The sequence below is a fragment of the Rutilus rutilus genome, assembly GCF_951802725.1.
Source record: "Rutilus rutilus genome assembly, chromosome: 25".
Classification (NCBI taxonomy): domain Eukaryota; kingdom Metazoa; phylum Chordata; class Actinopteri; order Cypriniformes; family Leuciscidae; genus Rutilus; species Rutilus rutilus.
The window spans coordinates 14140929-14167521 of record NC_140229.1 but is presented as its reverse complement, the minus strand read 5'-3'; the positions used below and the strand labels follow the sequence as shown (position 1 = coordinate 14167521).

The 26593-nt window shown below is 39.3% G+C and overlaps 6 protein-coding genes across 7 annotated transcripts in view; 3 read left to right on the top strand and 3 right to left on the bottom strand.

Moving 5' to 3' along the window:
- faub (FAU ubiquitin like and ribosomal protein S30 fusion b) overlaps positions 1-17980 on the top strand; it is a 35126-nt gene extending 17146 nt beyond the window's left edge. Inside the window, exons 1-5 of one of the 2 annotated variants that reach the window (XM_084401182.1) lie at positions 15962-16027; positions 16132-16216; positions 16316-16460; positions 16692-16747; positions 17652-17980. In XM_084401182.1, coding sequence (XP_084257308.1) covers positions 16142-16216; positions 16316-16460; positions 16692-16747; positions 17652-17777 — 402 coding nt within the window. In that variant the 5' untranslated portion in view covers positions 15962-16027; positions 16132-16141 and the 3' untranslated portion in view covers positions 17778-17980. Of the gene's footprint in view, positions 1-15961; positions 16028-16131; positions 16217-16315; positions 16461-16691; positions 16748-17651 lie in introns of those variants that run through there. The other variant, XM_084401183.1, reaches the window with a different exon arrangement.
- vps51 (VPS51 subunit of GARP complex) lies at positions 301-7439 on the top strand. The gene is made up of 11 exons (XM_084400920.1): positions 301-640; positions 847-976; positions 1714-1860; positions 2029-2248; positions 3056-3977; positions 5195-5410; positions 5487-5570; positions 5650-5784; positions 5872-5993; positions 6513-6600; positions 6706-7439. Exons 1-11 carry the CDS (start codon positions 464-466, stop codon positions 6964-6966), a joined length of 2502 nt encoding a protein of 833 aa, XP_084257046.1. The 5' UTR covers positions 301-463; the 3' UTR covers positions 6967-7439.
- Positions 7625-11680, top strand: tm7sf2 (transmembrane 7 superfamily member 2). The gene is made up of 11 exons (XM_084400922.1): positions 7625-7763; positions 7984-8050; positions 8171-8367; positions 8460-8514; positions 8964-9158; positions 9308-9411; positions 9969-10088; positions 10212-10380; positions 10455-10535; positions 10700-10822; positions 11284-11680. Exons 1-11 carry the CDS (start codon positions 7653-7655, stop codon positions 11442-11444), a joined length of 1383 nt encoding a protein of 460 aa, XP_084257048.1. The 5' UTR covers positions 7625-7652; the 3' UTR covers positions 11445-11680.
- znhit2 (zinc finger, HIT-type containing 2) lies at positions 11730-13717 on the bottom strand. Its single transcript, XM_084400921.1, has 2 exons — positions 13562-13717; positions 11730-13477 (listed from the first exon to the last, which is right to left on the bottom strand). The coding sequence occupies exon 2, from the start codon at positions 13427-13429 to the stop codon at positions 11831-11833; it is 1599 nt and encodes a 532-aa protein (XP_084257047.1). The 5' UTR covers positions 13430-13477; positions 13562-13717; the 3' UTR covers positions 11730-11830.
- On the bottom strand, positions 14528-15751 carry mrpl49 (mitochondrial ribosomal protein L49). The gene is made up of 4 exons (XM_084399683.1): positions 15631-15751; positions 15283-15430; positions 14986-15110; positions 14528-14891 (listed from the first exon to the last, which is right to left on the bottom strand). Exons 1-4 carry the CDS (start codon positions 15730-15732, stop codon positions 14745-14747), a joined length of 522 nt encoding a protein of 173 aa, XP_084255809.1. The 5' UTR covers positions 15733-15751; the 3' UTR covers positions 14528-14744.
- A 1084-nt stretch (positions 17981-19064) lies between the features above and the next one.
- uqcc3 (ubiquinol-cytochrome c reductase complex assembly factor 3) lies at positions 19065-19989 on the bottom strand. The gene is made up of 2 exons (XM_084401184.1): positions 19733-19989; positions 19065-19307 (listed from the first exon to the last, which is right to left on the bottom strand). The coding sequence occupies exons 1-2, from the start codon at positions 19847-19849 to the stop codon at positions 19179-19181; spliced, it is 246 nt and encodes an 81-aa protein (XP_084257310.1). The 5' UTR covers positions 19850-19989; the 3' UTR covers positions 19065-19178.
- Between the last annotated feature and the right edge of the window lie 6604 nt (positions 19990-26593).

The following is a 26593-nucleotide window of genomic DNA, read 5'->3' as shown; positions in this document are numbered from 1 at the left end:
TATGTATAATGGATTTTATATTGTTTTTTTTTTATTTAAACGAAATATCCCTGCAATGAGGTATTTGATGTGATTAACAGAATTATATCTTCAGGAGAAAAAGAAATGTATCTGTTAAAAAGGTATTTTGTATTACTATTTAATTAACATTAAAACATTTTTAAAAGGCATTTTGTATTAAAATTTAATTGAATTAATATTAAGAACACTATTATTTGGTCCAAATTAAATTGGGCCAAATAGTATTTTTATTTTATTATATAAAAATTCGCGTCCGGGACCTCTATTTTGAAATAGTCTACAGTGGTGCCATTTTGGACCAGAGCAGTATCTCCGTATACACAAACCGAGTTGGCAGGTAGCAACCAGAGCACTTGCAACAGATGTTTTGTTGACATCTGTCATTCATTCATGAATTAAAGTCCTACTCCTGACATTAGGCTATACTTGAGCTGTGGTGGAAATGAGTTCAGCTACAACCCCACCGGATTCGGACCCGGCCCAGCGTCGACGGGTTCACAATATGCTGAAGCTCTACTACGGCCTGAATGAGGAAGGAAAAGCCGGAGAACAAGCCGAGTCTCTGGGTCCGTGTGATATCAACGGACCGCATTTCGACCCAGAGATTTATTTAAATAAGGTATTGAGATGAATAATGATAAATAGTGAGTGCTTATTGTTTGTTATGTAGAGATGTGTACATATCAGCAATGTGGCGTGGAAGTATGCTGTCACTTTATAGTTTATATGCCACATATACATTATTCTCCAATACATGCTCTGTATTTTATAATAGAAGGTTCAAATGTACTGTGGTTTGGCTTTGAAATGTGTTGTTTGTCTCAGTTGAGGCAGGAGTGTTCTCTGGCTGAGCTGATGGATCATGAAAGCTGTATGGTGAAGCAGATTAGATCTCTGGACAGTGACATGCAAACCCTGGTTTATGAAAACTACAATAAGTTCATCTCAGCCACAGGTTAGCAAATGGATGAAATGATAAATATCGGAATGGAATGTTGTTCAGATTTACTGTTAAAGTCACCATGAATTCAAAATGTACATTTCTTGTTTTTTTTATGGAATATTGCAGTGTGCCTTATAAATTATTTATCATTGCAAATCATTATTATTATTTTGTAATTCATGTGCTGTCTCATATACAATTCATATACAATCTCCTGTCACAAAAAGTCCCGGTCCCGCCCCATATATTTTCTTGTTCGAGAAGCCGTTTCACTTGGATATATGTCCCAATAGGGAAGAAAAGACTATCAAAACTTGCGTTTCATGCCGACATTAATAATGCTTAACGTACCCATATGTACTAAAACGGCAATATTAAAAGATCAAATTCAATATACACCTACAGGCAAGCAGATGAGCCCATAATATAAACGCAGTGTGCTAATTTGCACATTAAGCGTTTTCTTTATAAGGGTTTTCCGAATGCATCTGTTCACCTGTATAAAGTCTGTAAGGTGTATCTAACAATCCAATCAGTTCCTGATTGACAAAATCAAGTCCTGCCCTACATCTTTTCTTGCTCGAGAAGCCATTTTACTTGGATGTACGTCTCAATAGGGAAAAAAGACATTTCTCCAGCATGGCTGGTCTTCTAGTTCCGTTGATTATTTTGTTTGGACATTAATCACAGCATTTTATCATTCATAACCATTCTCTGATGATGTTAAAAGTGTTTTTGTCTCTCCACAGACACAATCAGAAAAATGAAGAATGACTTCAAGAAGATGGAAGATGAAATGGACTGCTTGTCAGCCAACATGGCTGCTATCACAGAGTTTAGTGCCTGCATTAGTGGGACGCTGCAGGGCCAGCATGCACAGATCACTAAACTATCAGGTATGAATAATAAATGTACGATCCATGACTGGTTCACTTTACAGCCTTGTATTGCTAGTATAACAACCATTATGTCTTCAAACCACCTTAGATACTCTCATATACAATTGATCTAAAGGCTCTAAAAGAATTCTGCTCAATTCAAGAATCTTTCACCTTTCTGTATAGGTGTTCACACTCTCCTCCGTAAGCTGCAGTTTCTGTTTGAGCTGCCAGCAAGGCTTAATAAGTGTCTGGAGCTGCAGGCCTATGCCCAGGCAGTGAGTGCCCACCGGAGGGCACGGTGTGTCCTGCAGCAGTATAGTCATATGCCCTCTTTCAGGGGCATCCAAGACGACTGCCATGTCATTATGGAGCAGCTCGCTCAACAGCTGCGGCAGAAATTCAGGTCTGTGCTCTCTCGGATGTCATTGCATATTTGTCTTAGTTTTGAAAAAAATGTAGATTCTATATTTAGTATAAAGAAGCATAAAAAATGTGGTCCCAAATCAAAGTTGAGATGCTTCTACCATACATTATACAATGACCAAGATGAAATGGGGGAAGCAGTGTTGTTATTGGTAAATAAAACTATTATAAATCATTTTCAGTATTTGAAATAAATCTGAAATAAAATATAAATATTCGATGAATAAATTTAACTTAAAAATGAATTAATAAGTATTTATATACATTAATATCACACATTAATATTAATTATTATACTAATAAATACTGTAACAGATATATGTCTCATTGTAAGTTAACGTTTGTTAATTCGTTAACACGTTAACTAATGTTAGCAAATGAGACCTTACTGTAAAGTGTTACCAGCATATTCATAATTTTCATAATGATAATATTAGTATAATGAAAATTAGAAATAAAGCTTAAAAATACAGTAATTTGTTTTTAAATAGAAATATATATATATATATATATAAAAAAAAAAATATATATATATATATATAAATAAAAATAAAAAACAAAACCATATGTAGAGCGCTTTAAGTACCCAGAAAAGCGCTATATAAATGTAACAAATTGTTATAATTATTAAAAAACTGAAAATATAAAATGAAAAGCTAATTCTAAAAATTAATAGTATATAACTAATACTTTTATAAGTTTTTTTTTTTTTTTTTTTACAGTACATGCCTCCCCTCAAATCTAATGTCATGTTCTTTATTAATGTAAAGGTAATATTTGCTTGCAGGGATGGAGGTTCGAGTGCTAAAGATCTCTCTGAATGTGTTGAGCTGCTTCTGCAGTTGGACGAGCCCGCGGAGGAGCTCTGTGACAAATTCCTCAGCCACGCCCAGTCTCGGTTGGAGGCGGATCTCCAGGGACTGGAGGCGGAGCTTAAAGACTCTGCGGGGCTTAAAGACTCTGCGGTTACTGATACTGGTGGAGGCTCGGCCCAAAAAACAAGTCCTGGATCAAATCCCGTATCTCCTAGTTCCTCTGTGTTCAATCCATTCCTCTCCCCTACGGCCGGAACAGACATTCTAGAGTTCATAGATCGAGGGTGTAATGAGTTTGTCAGCAGTCTCTGTTTGGTTATTGCCTCCTATCAAGAATTGTTCATCAACCGTCCCCAAGAAGGTGAATTAGCTTCGAAGAACATCCCAGAGATGGCTAATGGCAAGCTACATGTGTTTGTCGACAATCTAGCTGCTAGGTATTTCTCTCTAGTGGAGCGGAGGATACAGGAAGAGAAGGGGGTGGGAGATAACTCTCTGTTAGTGAGAGCTCTGGATCGCTTTCATCGCAGATTACAGGCCATATCCAAACTACTTCCGGGGTCAGCAGTGCCCAGCCAAGGAACTGAGATAGTGGTGCGAGCAGCAAGAGAGAGAATCAAACAGTACCTGTCTGCCTTACAGACCTTCTACCATGACAGCCTTACTGATGTAAGACAGGCATTGGCTGCCCCTCGTCTATCAGTGGGTGGGGCCAGTGCATCGGGAGGTGGGGCTCTCGTAGGAGGGACTACAAGCAAGGATGCCCCGCCCAGTCTGCCAGAACTGCTGATGTCCTTATCAAACTTTATTCTGAATCAGTTAAAGTCTGTATTAGCATCAGTGCATCTCTTCACAGCAAAGGACATCACATTCTCCAACAAGCCTTATTTCAAGGTAAAGAATGAAGTGTATATATGTAACTTAAAACTGTGTATATAAAATACTTACATTTTAGTATCGGACCTTTCACACACTTGTCACACTTGTGATCCTCTGCGGTCAAATCAGACTGAAGACATTAAGCGTACAATAAGGTATTTAACATTCAATAAATGGAGGGTAGATTTGTGCTATCTGGTAGGAGAAAATACAATGGTATTACTACCACTAAATGACTGTATAGAACTATATAGACATTGTCAAAGAGCACAATGATGTTCAAGTGTGACTATTTTTTTAAAGATCATTTAGGCTTTTCTAATCCTGCCTACAATTTTTCATGTTCATATAACAAGTGCCACAAAAGTCATTAAGTTTTATACTATTCCAATCCAAACTCAGAACATACATTTTACGGTCTAAAATAGCTGAAGACCACCAGAGGGTTAAAAGGTTAGTTCACCCATTCATAATTTACTCCCCCCTCATGTCGTTCCAAACCTGTAAGACTTTCATCCATCTTCGGAAGACAAATTAGGATTATTTTTAATAAAATCGGAGAGATTTACGTTCCTCTGTTGACAGCTACACAACTATCACTTTGACGCTTCAAAAAGTACATAAAGAGATCGTAAAACTAATCCATATGAATTGAGTGGTTTAGTCCAAATTTTCTGATGAGACAGATTTGAACAGATGAACAGTTTTAATTTAGGCTTTTATTCTCATATAAACATTCATCAACTTACACATCAGTTGTGGTAAACGTAAGATTAAGCATGTTCGCTTGATGTGCGAGAATCAATGAGGTTCATTCTTGTCTGTTACGCTGCACTTTTGAGCTTCAGCAAGAACCAATGAGGTTTGTTCTCGCGCGTCAAGCAGGTACTATTGAGCTTCTGTTTATGTTGCTAATGTTTAAATGTGAATAAAATTCAATCTGTTCGTCACACAAATTGATCGTGTCTCTTCAGAAAATTATGACTAAACCGCTCTATTTATATGGATTCGTTTTACGATCTCTTTATGAACTTTTTGAAGCATCAATGTGGTAGTTGCGTAGCTGTCTATGGAGGTATGGAGATAAAATATCTTAATTTGTGTTTCGAAGATGAACGAAATGCTTACGGGTTTAGAATGACACGAAGGTGAGTAGTAAGTAGTAACCCTTCTTAAAAGTATTACTGTTCCCATGTCGTTTGTCTAATACCTGTCTCGTATGTTTCTCACAGGGTGAGTTTTGCAGTCAGGGTGTGCGTGAGGGTCTGGTGGTGAGCTTTATTAAGTTTATCTGCCAGTCGTCTCGGCAGTACTGTGAGAGTGCAGGTGACAGAGGAGGATCCACCCCTCCTGCCCTCCTTCTGTTGCTCTCTCGTCTCTGTCTGGACTACGAGACCTCCACCATATCCTACATTCTCACACTCACAGATGAACAGTTTCTTGTACAGGTATTCCATATCCATTATATTCTGATAAAAACAAACTCTAAATACACTACTCATGCTGACTTTCCTCTCTAAACAGCACCACACTCCAGTCACTCCTGTTACAGCACTTTGTGCAGAGGCCAGAGAAGCAGCTCAGAAATTACTGAACCACTATGTGAAGGTAATTCATAGAAAATATTTAGCTGTTCTGAGGATTGTTGCTGGACAACATTTGTTGAGCTGGTTTTGTTTTGATACAGGTTCAGGGGTTAATCATCAGTCAAATGCTGAGGAAGAGCGTGGAAACAAGAGACTGGGTGAACACCATTGAACCTAGAAATGTTCGAGCTGTAATGAAGAGGGTGGTGGAAGATACTACCTCTATTGATGTGCAGGTGATGCATCGAACATTTGTTCCAAATGTCATTTACAGTCATTTGCATAAGCCAATTGTAATGTTTCTCTTTCTTGCATATGTCTAGGTGGGACTGCTTTATGAAGAAGGAGTAAGGAAAGCGCACAGCAGTGATTCCAGCAAACGCACATTCTCTGTGTACAGCAGCTCAAGACAGCAGATCCGCTACGCACCAAGCTACACACCCAGGTGCACAATCACTGCACTAATTTTACTAAGTTATGACGCGCATTTGAAAATGCAACCTGCGTCAACCATCTTCCCAAATTTGTAATAAAAAGCTTTTATAAATCTGTTGTCAAACAAATAGAAGCTTTAGGGCCTCCCTGCATTTTTCCAGTAAAATATGTTTTAACGTTTTAAAAAGAAATTAAGGCAGCCATGAATATTATTAATATTGTACATTTACTTATTATTTATTATTATTAAATGCATGGTTCTTATTTTACGGTATTATTGCAATAATACTTAGATTATTATTGCATTATATTATTGCAGTATTATTGGAATGATTGTTTAATTTGTACAGTTTGAATAATATTTTGAATATTATTATTATTATTATTATTGTATGGGGTGGGTCAGGTCTTCCCCTTCTTTTTTGTCTTTAGATGATCACATGCCTGTGTTCTGTAAAGGTATAATGGAATATTTAGTCACACATTGATAAAGGATATTGTTTATGTTTTGTTTTGTTTTTTGTTCCAGTGCTCCAATGGACACAAACTTGCTCAGTAACATTCACAAACTATTTTCTGAGAGGATCGATATATTTAGCCCAGTGGAGTTCAACAAGGTAGAAAACAAAAGCCAACTATTGTTACTGTAATTTATCTAACTGACCAGTGCAGATATTCGTTTTTGAGTGTTTTCAGTCTGTATAATCAGTTTTCTTTCCTAGGTCTCAGTGCTAACTGGCATCATTAAGATAAGTCTGAAGACATTCCTTGAATGTGTCCGTCTCCGTACGTTTGGCAGATACGGACTGCAGCAAATCCAGGTGGACTGCCACTACTTACAGATGTACCTGTGGCGGTTTGTGTCTGATGAGAACTTGGTGCACTTCCTGTTGGATGAGATTGTGGGTAGTGCCGCCCACCGTTGCTTAGACCCGTCTCCAATGGAGCAAAGTGTCATTGAGGTCATCTGTGAGAGGGGGTAGAGTGGGTGCTTTTCCTTAAATCTGCAGTCTAGTTTGCACATAGGTGAAACTGAACTCAATGGGTGGACAATATTAATACTTATATTTTAAGTTTTCTTGTATCTGGTCGCTTGAACACTGAATATAAAGTCTGTGACCTCCAATTGAACCCAATAACAGCTGGATTGAGATTGCACTTTTTTGGGGTGTCATTTGATTGAAGCTTTGGATGTGTGAACATTGGGTGCTATAAGGTCAATTATGAAGATCTTTTTTAAGTGTCACAAAATGAACACAACTCAACTGTAAAAGTAAATTAAGCCGTTTATTTAACTAAACTCACTATATATTAAGGGTAAGATGATTTGTTTTTAAAACAAATCAGTATGTTTGAAATTTTTATTTTATTGTTGATTGCTGTATCCATTAACTTTGAAGGCTGTTCAATCTGCATAACTGGATAGTATGTATTTAATAAACGTAATGCACAAAAATAACTTTGCGTCTGGTCTAACCGTGTTTTGGGATGAGAAACTGCTGTTATTTAATGCACTGTAATATGAAGCCAGATCAAACGTTCTCCCCATTGGTCAGGAAAGCAGTAGGGGCGGGTTTTTCCGCATTACTCTGATTCGGATTGGTCCGCTGGTTGTCTCTCCCCACTCTTCTGATAGCAGCGGTACGCACTGATTGGTCAGAGACAGTACATGCAAACAGCGTGTTCTGGGCGGAACTACGCAGGCGTCACCTTCTCAGTCATTAACTGTGATGATGAGCGGCTACCATTCAATATAACAGTTAGTTCGTGGAAAACCGAGGTAAGAGAAAAATACACTTTATTTTATGTATATATTAATGTTTTGTTTGGTTGATTCGCTTAAGTCTGAGAATAATCATGATATTACGAATGCGTCTTTTTACAAAACTTATATTAAACGCAATGTAATTTAAATAACTCACTATTCATGTAACGTTATACTGAATGTGTTGTCAGCCATGCTAAGAGCTCTCCTCTTCTCTCATTTTTGTCCCAAACAGGCAAAAATGAAGCCGACCAAGCGCAAAGCATTACATTCAGCTGAAAGGGAATTTGGCGGTACTCTTGGTGAGCCGTTATTTGTTATCTCCACATGTTTGTGTATGTATAATAATAATGGATCTACTGTGTGATTACATATGGCTTCTGTGCAATATTTGAGAGAATTTGTTCTCCTCACCTGTCCAGGTGCCACCTGCATCCCTGTGTTCCTGCCTCTGACTGTTCTGTACCTCCTGAGTGTGTGTCGGTCTCCAGAAGCCAGTGTCCTGCAGTGGCCCCCTCCTTTGACCCCCGCAGCACATTTATGGGACCCTTTGGCTGCGGTTCTGGTTGTAGGTTGGATCACCCTGCAGAGTTTTCTCTACCTGCTGCCCATTGGGAAGGTGATTTACTGTATCATTAATTTCTTTTAAAGTCATTGGATTATTTTCTGAGGAAAGAATGTCAGATTTTACACTAATTTATTTGTTTACAGGTTTCTGAAGGATTGGTCCTCAGAGACGGATCCAGACTGAAATATCCCATAAATGGTAATATAGGCTGGCTGTCCGTCTGAAATGTTATAGAAATAATGCTAATAATGGCTGCTTTACATTTGTAATTGTCTTTAAACTTGTCATGTCTTTGACATGAATTGAACAGGATAGCCTTTAACCCTTTGTCCTTGGTTTTCTTTTCTCTTTTTACCACCTATGATACACAAAGTAAAGTTCAAATTCCATTTGCCAGTAATCTCCGATTTCCCCCTATATCTGGACTGCTTCAAAATAAGAAATGTTATTTTAATATAATATGCTTCATTATATTAGTGCTGATTTGGTGAAGAAGAAACATTTCTTATTATCATCAATGTGAAACTTTGAACTTTAAATTTTATGGAAACCAAAAAACTGGCTAACCCCAAACTTTTGAAATGTAGTGTATATGTATATGTGTGGATATGAATGTGACCTGTAGTATTTTTTTCTTTTTTTCTTAGGTTTCCATGCCTTGAGCATTACTGCTGCCCTGTTGATAGTATGTGTATTGCTGGGAATGCCACTCGGGTATCTGTTTGAGCTCATTTTGCCTCTGGCTGTATGTGCCATTGGGCTGTCCTACCTGCTGTCCATGTACCTGTATATCCGCTCTTTCTGGGCACCTCAACATGCTTTATCACTTGGAGGTAACACAGGTGAGATAATCAGTTCTGATACTTATTTTTTATATTATCTATAAGTAATGTTTCACTATGCATGCAGTCACTTGACCTCTTTGAGTCCTTTCATCAGATATTCCAGATGCTGCTACTGTTTGTCAATTCAGTTTCTTTGTCATTTGCAGGAAATCCTCTGTATGACTTCTTCATGGGTCGAGAGCTCAACCCTCGCATTGGAAACTTTGACTTGAAATATTTCTGTGAACTAAGACCTGGATTAATAGGCTGGGTACGAGTTTTAATCTTTTTGAAAATTAGTTAAAAAATAGTTGAGTCTATTCTCAACTAGGCTAGATTTATTTGACCAAAAATGCAGCACATAGTAACAAAAATACAGTAAAATTGTGAAATATTATTACAATTTAAGATAACTGTTTACTAATTTAATATATTTTAAGATGTCATTTTTGTCTCTGATGGCAAAGCTGAATTTTCAGCACCTCTTCAGTGTCACATGATCTTTCAGAAATCATTCTAATATGCTGATTTGGTGCCCAAGAAACATTTCTTATTATTATCAATGCTGAACACAATTGTGTTGCTTGTTTAATATTTTTGTGGAAACTGTATTACATTTTTGATCAGGATTCTTTGATGAATAGAAAATTCAAAAGAACAGCATTTATTTGAAATCTAAATATTTTATAACAATTGCCTTTACCGTCACTTTTGATCAATTGAATGCATCCTTGCTGAATGAAAGTATACATGCAGGTTCAGGTTATGCAACTTTAAAATGAACACCTTTACCTATTTCTCTTTTTATTTTGTGCCATTGTTTTTCAGGTGGTAATAAACCTGGGGATGCTAATGAAAGAAGTGGAGTTGAGGGACTCTCCATCTCTTGCCATGCTGCTTGTCAACGGCTTCCAGCTCCTCTATGTAACAGATGCACTGTGGAATGAAGTATGACAAAACTAGTCTAGTCTGAAAACTTCTGAAATGCATTTATAATGGTGGAAGGAACAGTTTGGAATATGTAGACAAAGTCCCACATACATAACATTATACTTGTCCTTGTATCTGCAGGAAGCTGTGCTTACTACTATGGACATTGTGCATGATGGATTTGGGTTCATGTTGGCGTTTGGCGATCTGGCCTGGGTTCCCTTCACATATGGCCTTCAGGCCATGTTTCTGGTTGTGCACCCACAGTCACTCAGTACTCTTGGAGCAGCAGGGATTATTCTTCTAAATGGTAATCTACAGCCTGTTTTGCAGCAATCTGAGCGTTTAACAGTTTCTAACTTTCCTCTTTTCAATCGTTCGCAGGAATGGGTTATTTCATTTTCCGGAAGTCCAACTCTCAGAAAAACCAGTTCAGAAGAGACCCCACACATAAAAGTGTAGAACGTCAGTAATCACATTACTACATACTTTTGAGTTTGTATCCAGTGAACACATTGTATATTATCAGTATCTAACACATGAAACAGGATGAATTTCTTACTGGAGAGACAATTAGGGCCTCCAGATGAATATAAATACATTTTCTCATCCACCCTTTTCACTTGTAGACCTGGAAACTATTGCCACAGCAACAGGAAAGCGGCTACTGGTGTCAGGGTGGTGGGGGTTTGTCAGGCATCCGAACTACCTGGGGGACCTTCTCATGGCTCTGGCCTGGTCCCTGCCTTGCGGTAAGTGATGGGCAAATTATTAATAACTGATGTCCTTCATTTCAGTTACAAATTGTCATCATTTACTCACCATCATGTCATTCTAAACCAATAAGACTTTCTAATGATACCTGAGAGGTTTTTGTCCCTCGATTGAAAGTCCAGGTAACCAAAACTTAGAATCAAACAGGTCATAAAAGAAATATCTTGCGAGAAATAATATCGCTACATGATGAATAGATTTATTTAGGCTTTTATTTACATACAACAATGATCATCACACATACACACAGAGCACAACACAATATTTACCAAAATATCTTAATTTGGGTCTTACGGGTTTGGAATGTGATGAGTAAATAATGATAATTTTATTTTTTCTTTCTTTTGGTGAACTATCACTTTAAATACAAATTGTAAGACAAATGTAAGAAATGAAAGACAAATCATCCTTCCAATATAATGAATTGTTTATTCCCTAGGAATGTCACATATCCTGCCTTACTTCTATGTCATATATTTCACCATTCTGCTCATCCACCGAGAGGCCAGAGATGAGAAGCAATGCAGAGCCAAGTACGGACTGGCCTGGGACACCTACTGCAGACGAGTGCCCTACAGAATAATCCCGTTCATTTATTAATGCGGACTGATGTGTTCTGAACGACCAAAAGATTGTTGCGTGCAACTATTTAGGTGCAAAAGTGGATGTCATCATCGGTGCAGAGAACCAGATATCCATTGAGCCAAGATAAAATATATTTCATACATTGTTTTGTTTTTTTTGCATCATAACATGTCTATCCATTCATTCAAATGTTTTTTTTTTAAGTATGAAAAATATGTTGTATTATATTATTAAAAAGAATTTTAATATCATCAGTGCTTTTTGAATCAAGTGTGGACTTGCATAAATGACATTTAGGGATACTCAACCACAATTTTTTAATTCTTTAAATTACATTACACACAAATGCTTTTAAAAAACAATTGCCTTATTATTACTAATATATAGTAATCGCCACAATCTCACTCAATTTCTTCTATCAACGCACCTTGACCTCTACTTTTTTCCCGTCCCTCTTCCAAGCGTTTCTTCTCTCCCTCTAATGTCGTCCTCTCCTCTTCCCTTCCCTCATAGTCCGTCCACACGCATCCTGCCAGACTCCTCAAAGCTCCGGGATTCTCTTTCACCCAAGACTGAAAAAACTGACACTTCTTTCCAGCTTGAAAAAACATCCGCCTCGTCCGCTCGTCTTCCTTCGGAACAGAAGCCTTTGCCTCGCTCAAAGCTGCGCGCAGCTGGGACAGAGCGGACAGCGCATATCCCTCAGTGTCCTCTCTGCTCTCTCCAGTCAGAATATGAGCCACCGCTTCCACAGCTCGAAGGGAAGCTAAAGGGTCCTCGGAATCAAAGTATCCCCCTGCAGATACTGCCCTTATCCCGGCGTCAAGCGCCTCTGGGACAGAGTTGAAGACCCGTCCGCCACCCAGACCCTCTGAGATGGCAAGCACAGCCTGACAAAACTCTAGCAGAATCTCTGAGAAGTCTCCATTGTAGAGGCACAGGGAGAAGGTGTAACCGTAAAGAGCATTGATGAGGTTGAACCGCACTAGAGGAGATGGCTTTGACGATAGCGTGTGAAGAGGGGGAATTTTGGCACTTATTGGAGGGATTGAGCGTCTTAGTGTTTTGTCTGATTGTACTTTACTGCGACTGACTTCCTTGATTTTTTCGTCTTTTTCCTCATTCACATCGTGCATTTCTTCCTGATTCTCAGACTGAAGTTCTTCTATAAGTGCTTTAGTGTCCTTCTCATGCCGTTCCCACCAGGGGCTCCACAGGACAACCAGCCCACCGATGCCACCTTCTTTCACCAGACTCTCAAATTTCTCCTTTTCCTGGGCTGACAACAACGACCAAAGTTCTTCCTCTGAAAGAAAGTCGATATCCAGCCCGGTTAACTTTTCAGCTAAATCAGCTTCCTCTTCATCACACCCGTGTTCAATATCTCCGAGTTTCGCCAGTATTTCTTGCACCTCGTGAGGTTTTTCATCCCCGCCAGATTGAATCTCTGCTAACCTAGAAAGCAGCTCCAAAGCATGTGCGTCTTGTTCAGTCACACTATTTTCATCTTCTCCCAAGTTCCTTAATAAATTCTCCATCCCTCCCTCACTCTCTGCACTCTGTCTGAGCCGTGACAGAATTTCATGCATTTTCCTTTTCCCCTCTTCATCCGTGGCACCTTGTGATCTGAGCTCCTGAAGCACAGACTCTCTGTAAAACTCCTCTGAGCACGAGGAGTGATTCTGACTCCTGTAACAAGCCAGTCCGCAATACAGGACGTTACACCTTGGGCATGTGTAACAGGACGGTTTGGATAAGCAAAGCCCACATGGCTTGACTAATGATGCATTTCCATCAGTAGTTCCGTCCTTTGTGCCATTAGCAGGTGTCAGGAGAGGTTCAGAAGTCCCTCTTTTGGGAAGTGCGATCCCATCTTTGGTGGTAATTGAGTCAGAGTCTGTTTCTGGCCAGTCGCTTAAGTGTTCTTCCTCCTTTGGTGCGATGTCAGTGAGTAATGAACGAACACACGCAGGGATTTTACGTCTAACAACGGGATCCATGAGAAGCTAATTTCCTGAGTCAGAATGCATTTGTATGATAGTTATGATCTGCAATTAAAACGTAAAATCATCTTTAAATTCAATTACACATCAACAGCACTACTAATAAAGTTTTTTTGGTATTTATCTTACCTGACCAAAATCTGTGTATACGCACTTTGTTTTCTCACACACACACAATTAAACTTTAAAAGTATTGGATATTTTCGTCAGCGCGTGTTTACAATAATGCTTTCATACTGACGCGTCACGTTAGAACTACGTTGATCGTCGCAACATGATGACGCATTCCTCCTTTTGCTCTAAACGACAAGGCTGCGCAATATTTGCGCAGATTGACAGACAGCCAGATCGTTTTTTCTCTTTTGTATTGTTTTATTGCTGTATTCATACTTGTATGTTTAATATTTAAACGAAAGTATGTATAACCAACATAAATCCGAAATATGTTACAGAAGAGAGCAATAAGGATTGTAAATCAGGTTTACTATGTGAACCAAGATATTATTTAGTAAATTATATGCTTTAAAATGTGTTGATTTGGTTGATTTTTTCACTGCACAGAGGATGTACAAAGTGTATAATAATTTACTTTCTAATTGTATTCAGAGGTTTGAAATGAAAGTCAGTATAAACTAAGGGGAATCTACGTGTTTAAAAAAATAATGGCAAGAACTAATGTAAAAAATAAATATATATATATATATATCTGTCAAAGGGGTTAACCCATGTAATAATTGTGACAGGAATTAGGAATGTGAATCCATTTTTATTTATTTTTTAAATAAGATGGTAAACAATTAAATAACTCGAAATGAATAATTTGTGTATGTGGAATATAAATTATTTTATTAATGTTTGAAAGATGTACACTTTTAGTTAAGTATGCACATTTTGGGAAATGTCTTATGTAACTGTTTTTGTTTATTTTATATAAATCAACTCCAGTGAGAAAAGTGACACTTACTAGATATAACTATGTTAAAAGGGTAGCCATAATAAGCACAGGCTTAAGCCTACACCTTTTTCATGTATATTTTATAAATTATCATGAAAAATTGTCTATGAGGACCAAAATAAATTGAATTGTTATTGTACATTCAATAATATGTATGTTTTATTAGAAAGATATTCCAGACACAAGTATTACAAATCGGATTTTGTGAGAATACCTTGCATTTATTTGTTTTAATCCTAAACATCAGGGATAACATGAAAAAATGTTAACAAGTTATCACTCAGCCTTTTCTGTATTGCAGTTCAGTTCATTAGCGGTGGCTTTTGAGACTCCAGTAACTGTTCACCACATCAGCATTTAAAATCCCTTCTTCAGAAGCCAGTCCTTCAGCTCTTTATCAAACTGCCCTTTAATTCTAATAGTCCCGGTTACTTCATTGACCTGTGTTGGAGGCTCTTTGCCCGTAAGCCCCAGCAGGAATTCCTTAACATCCTTATTCAGGGCCTGAAAATGATTGATGTAAAGTTAATAAAAATAATCATGGACCATAATATTATTACACATAGTTCTTCTAAACACATCTGTTCATTACACTCACCCATATGTCTCCCTCAACCTTTCTGAGCAGAGTGCTGTGCTGACTCCCATGCTTGATGTCAGAGTAAACAGGAACATTGTGCATTCTGGAGCGACGGATCATGTAGGGCAGTGAAGGTGGAGTATCTGTGTACATAATAAAAAACAAATAAAACTCCATCAATGGAAATATCACAAAATACTTTTCCTACAACTCATTAAAAATGCAATATGATGCAAAACCTCTACCCCTTGTTATAGCTAATATAGCCTATCATATATATTTTCCCATCTAGGGTAACAATAAAAGTGCGTCTACCTGGTGGTGGGATCCATCCTGACGGTGCAGGACCATCATGTCTAGGAGGAGTTGGGATGCGTGAAGAAGGAATAAGTCTCTCCACAAACCTGAACTCTTCTGTGGATTCAATGATGCCCACTGATCCTTCAGCAGGGCTGTTTTGTGTCTAAAATCAAACAAAACCGTCTTGTTAAAGCACTCAGCTATGCCCAAGCCAAAATGATTGCTTGTTATTGCATAAAACCACTCGCAACATTTCAAGAACAAATCATCCCGATGCAAATTTACATATATTGTGACATTCAGTGCACCCGATTATTAAACTACAAGGATAAATTATAAGGTAAAACTGATTGTAATACTAACTCTTAAGCAAGATCCAGAACACAATGAACGCGTGGCTGGAATAAAGGCTCTGTAAGCAACTCGACAGACTGTCAAAGACATGCTTCTGACGGAGGCGGACATTTCTATTTTCTGAGAGAGAGGAAGGACAGCAACATCTTACGTCATGAGTCTGAATGAAAAGCTTTATTTACAACAGAAAAAAATGCAGAATATTTATTTTTTAAGAACTTGACTAAAATCTATATTTATAACATGTTATTTTAACTTCTTTGTACCAAGAAATTAAAACGCAACATTATAATAAAATGCTGTCCATGGGACTTTTAAGTCGCTTTAATAAAATGCGCATGCGCATAGCATTTTCTAGAATCGCGTTAACACTTCGGACTTGTTGATGTTGTGTTTGGCGCTCGTAGTCAGTAGCCTACTCTTCTTTACTGTCAATATTTAATTAATTATATTGTGCCGTTTTAACAATTCTGTCAAGCTAATGACATTTTAATTCTCTGTTGTATTAAGACTTGACACCATGCAGTTGTTTGTTCGTGCCCAGACTTTACACTCTGTTCATCTGAATGGGTCAGAGACTGTTGCCCATATCAAGGTACTTTGTCTTATATTACTCATTTTATACATAGTTTATTTAGACAAACTTGAATAAGAATCGGAAATTGCATTTCACGAACTGTACTTGTTTTCTCAGGCTCAGATTGAAGCTTTGGAGGGTCTGACCTGTGATGATCAGATCATTTCACACTGCGGGATTCCCCTTCAGGATGAGACACTGGTTTGTCAGTCTGGTATTGAGGAGTTCAACACTCTTGAGGTCTCTTCGAGGCTGTTAGGAGGTAAGGATCGACTCCCTATGTCTTTATTACCCTCTACCTGTTACCATGTACCATGGTAATGTTGTAGATGGAAGGTCTGATGAATCGTATTATTTTAAACTTCATTTGTGCTGAAAATAGATCAAAGAAATTATAAATATTCCTTTATGATGAGTAATTGGTATTTGCCTCTTTATGATGCGTTATCTTGGTTTGCATGTTTTCATAAATATAACATCTCCCCACCCAAAGGCAAAGTCCACGGTTCCCTGGCTAGAGCAGGAAAGGTCAGAGGACAAACTCCCAAGGTAAGTCTACATGTATTTGCATCCCTACTTATACTATTCCCTATAAGAATGTACTCTTTCTGTGAAGAAAAAGCACAAAATGTTGTGTGTAGCAGATGAGTAGGCAACTTTTAGGACATACTACCATGTCACAATGATGTCTTCCATGGACCGCGAATCATGTGAATCCTGTCACCGTAAACTGTCCTGTCAGTCATATTGTCATAGTTAAAGGGATAGTTCACCCAAAAATGACAATTCTGTCATCATTTACTCACCCTTAAGTTATCCCAAACCTGTATGAATTTCTTTCTTCTGCTGAACACACAAAAAAAGTCATTGTCAGTAACCAAACAGCTGATGGACCCCATTGACTTCCATAGTATTTATTTTTCCTACTGTGGAAGTCAAAGGGATCTGTCAACAACTTGAGGGGGAGTAAATGATGACAGAATTTTCGTTTTTGGGTGAACTATCCCTTTAACATCTTTACACACATTTCAGTTCATTTAATTTGCTCTACTCAACAAGTCTTCCTACTGTACTGGAGAGAAAAGAAGTAGCATGTTGATATGCAAGTCGAGGGTCTTTCATGTGGAGAAACTCCTTCCCTTTTTGCATAATGCTGTATTTAAAAGTTCATGGCCCAGCATACCTTTTTAAAAGTTCACAATGTTGTTGCAGATTTGATGAAGGATTTCTCCAATCATTTCGTTCACTTAAAACCTTACCCTGCACGCTTAATTTCATCATACTATTATTTTGGACACACTTATTCTAATTTTGAGAATTTATCAGGATGAATAGAATGCAATTTGGGATGCAGCAATTTTCAACAATATTCATATTGCATAATATTGTGAGAATCCTAATTGTGAGCATTTACTTGTTTATTGACTTATTGCACTGATATTGATCCTTTCAGGTGGACAAACAGGAAAAGAAAAAGAAAAAGACCGGCAGGGCAAAGAGAAGAATTCAGTACAACCGGCGCTTTGTCAATGTTGTCCCAACATTTGGCAAAAAGAAAGGACCAAATGCCAACTCATAATTTTCAGAGTTCACTGCATTCCTGGGCCAGTTTACTTGCCTTATCAATAATAGATTTTTGGATAGGTAAATTGTAATGTAAAAGCCAGCTGATTCATAAATCTAATTTGTGCACTTTATATGCTATAATGATGTTTTGTACAAGCACAGTATAGTAAAAGAAAGATGGTTTGTAAGTTGCAAATAAAAAAACATTTAATGCAATATGATTGATTCATTTCATTTGCACGGTTTGAATATACATCGAAACATAATTTGAACTTAGCAGCATCATGCACCGTGGCTTTGGTGATTCATTCTAAAAGTCCATGTCAATATAGGAGTGCAATGCTATTGTTTTCTTGTTTTCTTTCCCACTGGATCAACGATCACCACGACGCCCCAAGAAGCCAAACCTGGAGAGAGAATGTCTCAAAGTCAGATCTGATTTCATAACTCATAACAGAGAGTGCACTAATGATCTCACCTGCTGCAAATATGATCTGAGCCACTGTGCCCATAGATGTGGGTCCACGTAAATGTTTGAATTTCTGCGCTTGCATGTACACATATCCGCCTGCAGCCAGCAGCCCACCGCCCGAGAGGATTCGACAGCTCCAGCAGTTCTCAGAGAGCGGTTTTGTGACCGGACTCGGACTCGACTTCTCCGGTAGTGGCGATGAATTTGACATATTCAGGAGAAAGTGTCCAAGCTCCTTTTGTACTGGTCTTTGCTGTTTATAAACAAGGGCACGGTCTACTTTCCAAATTTGGTAACATTATTAATCTTGATACAGAGAACTATCCACCAGCACCAACTCTTATAAAGAATTTGGACGCATTGTGAAAAATATTGTGTTACAATGACCTTGAAACCGGAAGCATTTAGTGTTAGCGCTGTGTTATGCACTCGTGCAAGTCATTGCTGTGCAGGCATTGCGCAGACACAATTACCATTCGACTACAGAGCGTAATAAAACGCTTGTTCACGATTGAGATGTACAATATAAAGGGTACGGCCAAATATTTGTACAAATATACTTAACACACACAAAAAAAACCCCCACTTTGTTTTATTTACAATTTAAATAAATATATAAAAACAATTTTACTTGTAAAACACTAACCCTGTTGGATAATCCAGGCGTTTGGACCAGCCATAAAACCAGCAAACAGCAGGTCATGCCAACTTAATATGGTCCAAAACAGCAACTATTTCAATATTATTTCTCCAGGAAGGAGAATCTGCCAGTGCCATTCATGGCCATGTCCATCCAATAATAATCAACATCATATAGCCTATGACATGTAGCATTTGCAGAGAATTTATTTCAATAAGTCACAGCCTTCATACTTTTCCTCCCATGCATATGTACAGAATCCCGGTAGCATGTTAAAGTCTGATATGTGAAAACTCATTCCATCATTTCTGGCTCCCAATTCCACGTGCAATGTTTTCATTTGTCTCTGCAGCCTCTTTCAGCACCTGGAGCATGAGGGCATTTCTCTTCCTGCTCTCCTCCATTCGGACGGGGTTGGCCTCGGGCAGATTCTGGGAAAATAGAGGGAGAGATGGATCAAGGTTACAAATCTTATCAGGAATCTGAACTATCAGATGCAATTTAAAGACCCCATATATTTTTTAATCATTCTCATGAACAAGGTGTTATTCATCCATGACCATGACTATTATGTTATCCAATGCAATGGAATAACAACAACTAATTGCAGCTTACTCATTGTTGTGTCATTAACCCGGAGGCGTAAAAAGGGACCAGAGAGTAAATATCATTATCAGAGTGTAATAAAACATGAACCTGCTTAAATTAATTCGTTAAGAGTTCGTGTAAAACCCTGTACGACCACATTCTTGTTGACAAACAATTAGGCTACATGAGGCACCTGCCTAGTCGCATCACCCCCGCATTTTTCTATAGGTTTGTGTTTCTCATTTAAAAAACTGCAATGTTTCAGTACCTTCAACATTTCCCTTTTCCTCTCCTCTCCTGGTGAAATTATGGCCCACATTCCGTAACCGACACCGACAACCCCGACCAGCCCGAACGAGACCAACATAGTCCTCATGGCACTCATGGTGTGCACGAGCTCTCCGCGAGCACGACAAAACTCTTTAATTATACGCTTGATATAAATTATCAAGCTTCCCCAGATCGTGGGAAAAGCCAGTTCAGTGTCAGTATACAACACTGTCAGTTGACACGATGCGGTGCATTGTGGGAGTAGCCTACATCATTATACAACTTTTTTAACCTGTTACTGGCAGATTGGTCAATAATTATTGTGTAAATGAACAGGCACACGTGCTTTTAAGTCTTTTAACTCTCACATCACTGTAATAATAAATAAACACTAAATTAACATAACAATCAAATCGACAACAAACATATAATATAAAATAATATAATATAATATAATACTTAAATATAATATAGTAATTATAACTTTTTTTTTTTTAATACAATTTAAAATACAGTTTGTGTAGAAACCTTGAATTATATTATTAACTTTCATGTGGAAAGATTCCAGATAATGTTATTTCTTGGGTTTCATATTTCTAGGAGTTGTTAAAAAAAATTGTAATGGAATATTATCTAACAGGATTGCACACAAAATGTGGGACACAGCATAAGAGTTTTGGTAATAAAGCAGCTAATAATAAAAAAACTAAAATCTGAATTAACAATCAATTGAATATCAGTTTAATAGATTATGTGAAAATGACATTAACTGTTGGATATGGTCAAGAAGGTCAAGACCTCTGACGCAGGACAGGCCAAAATCAACATTTTATGGACAGTGGATTCAGACATTTAGCTATCTACTTTTCATGCTAGGTGAATTGTTTGTTAGATAATAGTTATCTAATGGTTTTCACTATAGGACACAAACACTACACTATTTGTGGAATGTGTTATGATGAGGTAATGAGTCAGGTATTCATCATTGACTATATAACAGAACATTACTTCAGTTTAAAATATTGCTTTTTAAAATATTAGTCATCTTTCAAGGGTCAAATTAATGCATTCTGCATAATTCAAAGCAGCACTGGCTGAATAAGTAAAAAAAAAAAAAAAAACGCAGAAAACAGACCAGTTGTTAATTATACTTTCCACCAGATGGCTCTAACATACTATCTGGTCTAAGTGTGTGTGTGTGTGTGTGTGTGTGTGTGTGTGTGTGTGTGTGTGTGTGTGGCACAGCCACTGCAGGCTGTGTGGGTGTAGAGAAAGCACATAAGTGCTGATAATGTGTGTCCATCAGAGTCAAGGTGCAAAATAGATAGCTAGAAAGGAAGGTATACATTAGTGTCCCTTTAAGCGACATTTTCCCTGCTTGAGCACATGTTGAGCTTTGTTCATCCCTTACGAAACATTGCTGTGGCAACCATAGTTTCTGCACAAACACCATAGATGCAGCTACAACACAACTAAGATAACTTGCTATTATCCATCAATGGCTTAACAATGAAAGCAGAAAAAAACAAGATGTTACTTGCACCATTTAAAGAAGATGTCATATTCATATATTACGGTTCTACAGTAATAACAGCCTGCATTTTACTGGAAATGGATTACATCCGATATAGTCAGAGCAGTCTAAAGGAATCCTATCAGAAACTATTTTTGCTGTTAAGTTAAATGTGCATGCTTATGTTTAGACTTTACAGAGTGCTTGACTCTTGCATTGTCAATACAAAATCTTTACCAAAAATTGCTGCACCTCTTGATGGAAATAAATGTTGTTACCATCAAGAGGTGCATCAATTTCAAGATCTTGTATTGAGAATGCAAGAGTCAAGCACTCTGTAAAGTGTACTCTAGCACAACCCAAAGACTTTCAATGAATTTAAGGTATAGACTCAGAGGAGCCAATTCATGTGTGAAAATGATTCTTCATTTTCAATTTGAACCTGATGAATCTCTACATTGTCATCCTGGAATATGGCAATGATGTGTCTTCCTAAATGGTTGTTTAAGAAATAAAAATCTGAAGAAGAACTGTTGCCAAACATATAACATGCTAGAAACATAATTATCACTACAATAATGATCCAATCATAGACTCTCAAGCATTTGCCCGTTTAAATCCAAACAGTGACTTTTTGGCTGTCCAGCGTGTGTGTATTTTCTATACAAAGCATTTTTTTTGTTCTAAAACTTCCAGCATTTAGAACTTTCAGACAGCCTACATGTTGTAACCACAGCAATTCCTTCACCTTTCCTGTTCTGAATTCCATCCGTGCTAGAGGTTTAAACTTCTGATGTTCTGAAGCAGAAAGCGAGGTAATTTCTATACTGGCTGCGTTATTGCTTGAATATTTAATCGTTTCCTGCTTCTCGCGCCCCCCACACCCCCTCCAAATCACTCAGTCTATAATGACACCTCTCACGCCAACCCCCTGGCTGCCTTTCCTCTCTGATTGCTACAGTAACGCTTGCAGATGCCTGCTCTTGTTGCCATGACTCCCGTTTCTTCCCGAAGGTGCACCACTGATCATTGAAGGAAATATTCATGTGCGTGTCTGTGTATGTAGACTGTGTGTGGTTTACCTTCGATGATTATAGGTGTGCTTTGCATTTTTAAGCTGTAATAGTTTGCCCTTGTCTATGCAGTATTGGTTTATGTATACAGAACACATGCACGATGCTTTCATAATGTTCTCAACAGCGTTTAACACAGTTCAACACCTGTGTGGTGAGGTCCTGTGTGGTATTTCACAGCAGCACATCCAGTATGAATGCTAATCATGGCTGGGATGGCGTTGGGAAGCAAAGCCCACTTACAGTTCTCGGCGGAATTTCAAACACTATTTCACACTTACAGTTTGCGTATGTGTTGTTGTACATAAATCATCTGTGGAAAGAGGAAACGTGGTATGTGTGAGTGCGTGTTTGGAAATGGATACCTAAAAGTCCTTCCCAAATACAAAGAAGTTCATCTTTTTTCACAATAGTAAAACATATCAAAACAAGTAAATATGTGCTCAAGCTTCTGCTCTGTGCAAAACTGACCTTTCTGTCTTGAGCAAACATTAGAGGAACATTGAGTGGTATTTATATCCTGAGTACATCAACACATAAATATTCAGACAATAAATTAAAAGTGTTGCAGGTAAAAAAGTAATTTTGTAATGGTTTAATGGGGGTTACGCTGCATAGTGCGTTCACGCCATGTCGTAATTACCGTAAATTAACCTCTGTATGCTTTTGAATCGGGCGGTATTTTAATGTCATACAAAGATCGGTCTGCACAGCGCCGCTTCAAATCAAACACACCTTAAATCTGCAGTGGTCAGGTGGTACAGCGATGTGGTACAAGTCGTAGCTCTCGTTGTAATTACAAGTTCTACAAGTACATGAATGATTTTTACAGTTCTGAATCATTACGGTAATTATGATGGCATGAATGCTCCTTTAAACTGAGTTCTGGAATACTTAATTGTGGTTGGTCAATCACAGATCTCCCGTCAAAATAATTTTGTATAATTGCCAAGGAAAGTGCTAGGTCCTTATCAGCCTTTCATGTTCGACGTGACTTGAAAGAGGTGGGGTCCCCTCTGCTATCCACCTATAGTTCCTCTGCCCAGCAGAGGGCTGCTTTGATTTATTCACAGGGTGATCTGAGGGTCACAGTGGGGGCTCTCCAGCTGGGCTAGCAGCAGTGTTCACCCAGGCCGCAACATGGAGCTGGTCACAGGGAGGCGATCCAGCCCGTTTCAGTCCCTGCCAGATCCTCCAAGCGCCAGGCAAAGCGGCGTTCCTAAAACGGGCAACCCAGAGATGGAGGGAGCTGCTCTTCTCCCAGAGGAGGGTAGGGTGGAGAATCCTTTGTTGAGTTTGTTTTTTGTTCCGCACAATTTCAACAAAAGAGCAGATTCCACAATCTCTGGGTCCCAAATGGGCACGGTTGACAGTGAGCGACACTATGCCACTCTCAGCCCCCTCTTCTATCGCCAGTAGACAGGAGTCTGCGCTTCCAGGACGTTACGCCTTCTCATGTGTCTCCTGCCATTCCCTCACGGGAACTGTGGAGCCAGGTAAGTGTTGCATCGTACACTCAGACCCCACTCCAGGACGCTATGCCTTCCGGGTCGGGTCCCTGTCCTCTACCTCCCTGCGGTTACACCTGTGGTCCCAATGGTCCCGCTTGCTCAGTGTCTAGGAGCCTTGCTAGCGCTTTCCAGTCCGTCACACTGGCTCATTCGGACGATCAGACTCGGCTATGCGATTCAGTTCGCCCCGTGTCTCCCCAGGTTAATTCGGTTCACCTCAGTGGCGGACAAGGATGTTCCTGTCCTGCGTGCAGAGATCGCAGTTCTACTGGTGAAGGATGCAATAGAGCCAGTCCCTCCAGCTGTCATGAGGTCAGGGTTTTACAGCCCCAACTTCATTGTACCCAAGAAATGCAATGGGTTACGTCCGATCTTGGATCTGCATGGTTTGAATCGGGCCCTTTACAAACTTCCGGGCAGTAGTTCCCCTAGATTAGAACAAGTGTCCAGGCATGTTGTTGTCTCAGCAGATACCTCCACCACTGCCTGGGGTGCCATGTGCAACTGGCATGCTGCCTCAGGCTCCTGGACAGGATCTCAACTGCAGTGGCATATCAATTGCCTCGAGTTGCTAGCAGTATTCCTTGCCAGTCCAGACGGACAACATGTCGCTCGCTGCATACATCAACCATCATGGTGGTCTATGCTCCCGTCACATGCTGCAACTCGCCCGCCATCTCCTCTGGAGTGACTAAGGTCGCTTCGTGCCAGCCACATTCCAGGCGAGCTGAATTGTGCAGCCGATGCACTCTCATGACACCTCACATTCCCAGGAGAGTGGAGACTCCATCCTCAAGCGATACATCTGATTTGGAGGCACTTTGGAGCCGCATAGGTAGACCTGTTTGCCTCTCCTGACACATCTCACAGCCAGTTGTTTTACTCCCTGACCGAGGGGACCCTCTGCACAGATGCACTGGCACACAGCTGGTCCCGGGGCCTGCACGAATATGCGTTTCCCTCAGTGAATCTGCTCACACAGACACTTTGCAAGGTCAGGGAGGACAAGGAGCTGATCTTGTCGTTTGCGCCTTACTGGCCCACCCGTACCTGTTTCCCAGAACTGATGCTACTCACGACAGCCCCTCCATGGCGGATTCCCCTAAGGAAGGACCTGCTTTTTCAGGGACGGGGCACCAGATGGCACCCGCATCCAGACCTCTGGAACCTCCATGTGTGGTCTCTGGACGGGACACGGAAGACTTAAGTGGCCTACCCCCACTGGTAGTTGACATGATCACTTCAGCTAGAGCCCCCTCAACAAGGCATGCTTACGCATTGAAGTGGAGTCTGTTCGTTGATTGGTGTCCTTCACACAGAGAAGACCCCTGTAAATGCCTGATTAGAGTCGTCCTTTCCTTCCTGCAAGAAGGGCTGGAGCGAAGGCTGTCTCCCTCCATCCTAAAAGTGTATGCCGGACATCCCGATGCAGTAGAAGGTAAGTCTGTGGGAAAGCATGACCTGGTCATCAGGTTCCTCCTCGACTTCGCCTCATCACCACTTAAAGACCTCTCTCTGGTCTTTACAGAGAGCTTCCTTTGAGCCTTTGATCATATGTGTATTCTTTCACAGTACGGCTTCCCTTTCGGTGAGCCTGTGTCTTTCCCTTGGCAGAGCGTAACGTCGAACATGACTGACTGATAGGGAATGTCTAGGTTACTAATGTAATCCCCGTTCCCTAAAGGAGGGAATGGAGACGTTACGTCCTGTCACCACAATCCCTATGTCCACTGCTGAGCGACCTGGCACTGGCACTCTTCAGTGAAAACTTCCTTATATACCCATGAGTGGTTCGCGATGCAAATCTCACTCGCCAATGTCCACTGGCTTGTTCTGTTACCACTTGAAGGTGATTGGACTCTCAGGCGAGATCCCAATATGTCAGCCACAGACGTAACATCTCCATTCCCTCCTTCAGGGAACGAGGGGTTACATTAATAACATAAACGTTTCATGTCTCTCATATCATTCTGCACTTCCCCTTTTTCACATAATAATTCAATTAGAAAAATCTGGGTTATGAACATATATGTTTTTATGTACTCATTAATGTTATTAATCCCATTAATTAAACCTTTGCATTTATTAGATAGAAGGTTTTCTACCAGTTCACCCAGTCTTATTTGTGCTGGTAAAATCTCAGGTGACGTTTTGTCTGATGTCCAAAGGCCAACCTTTGTTCTCTCAACTCATCTATCATTCTAATTTAGTTCTCACTCCACTGTTCTAATTTAATGTTCTTCTCCCCTAACTTTAAACTTCATCTTAATTCTGATAAGGTTCACTGTACTGAGATTTGCACCGATGCATAATTCATGTCTCCCTCTGTCCTTCTTAATGTTCTGTCAGTCTTTTCATCATATTGTTGAAATGACTCTTCCAATTTTAGGGAGATGTTCTCATGCATTCAACAGCACCGAGAGGTTTTCTAGACATCAGACCGAATTATATCGTTTGCTGTTGATTCATCATTGACAAAAGGCATCTTAAGCTGTATAAAGAAAGGGTTAAATTGCTGATTCTACTACATTTCATTTCCTTTGGATGGAAAATCTTGGTGATTTAAAAAGCAGCTCTTCAAAAGGAGAACCATTTCCATACAAGTGTAGCTGTCTCAGTCTGTCTATGTGTGTGTGTGTGTGTGTGTGTGTGTGTGTGCGTGTGTGTCTGTATGTACCAGCAGCTTGTCTGTGGCTCACTCATGTTTCAAACTTATCAATTGTAACCAGTTTCCATAGCAACATCTCTCAAGAGTTGAAGAG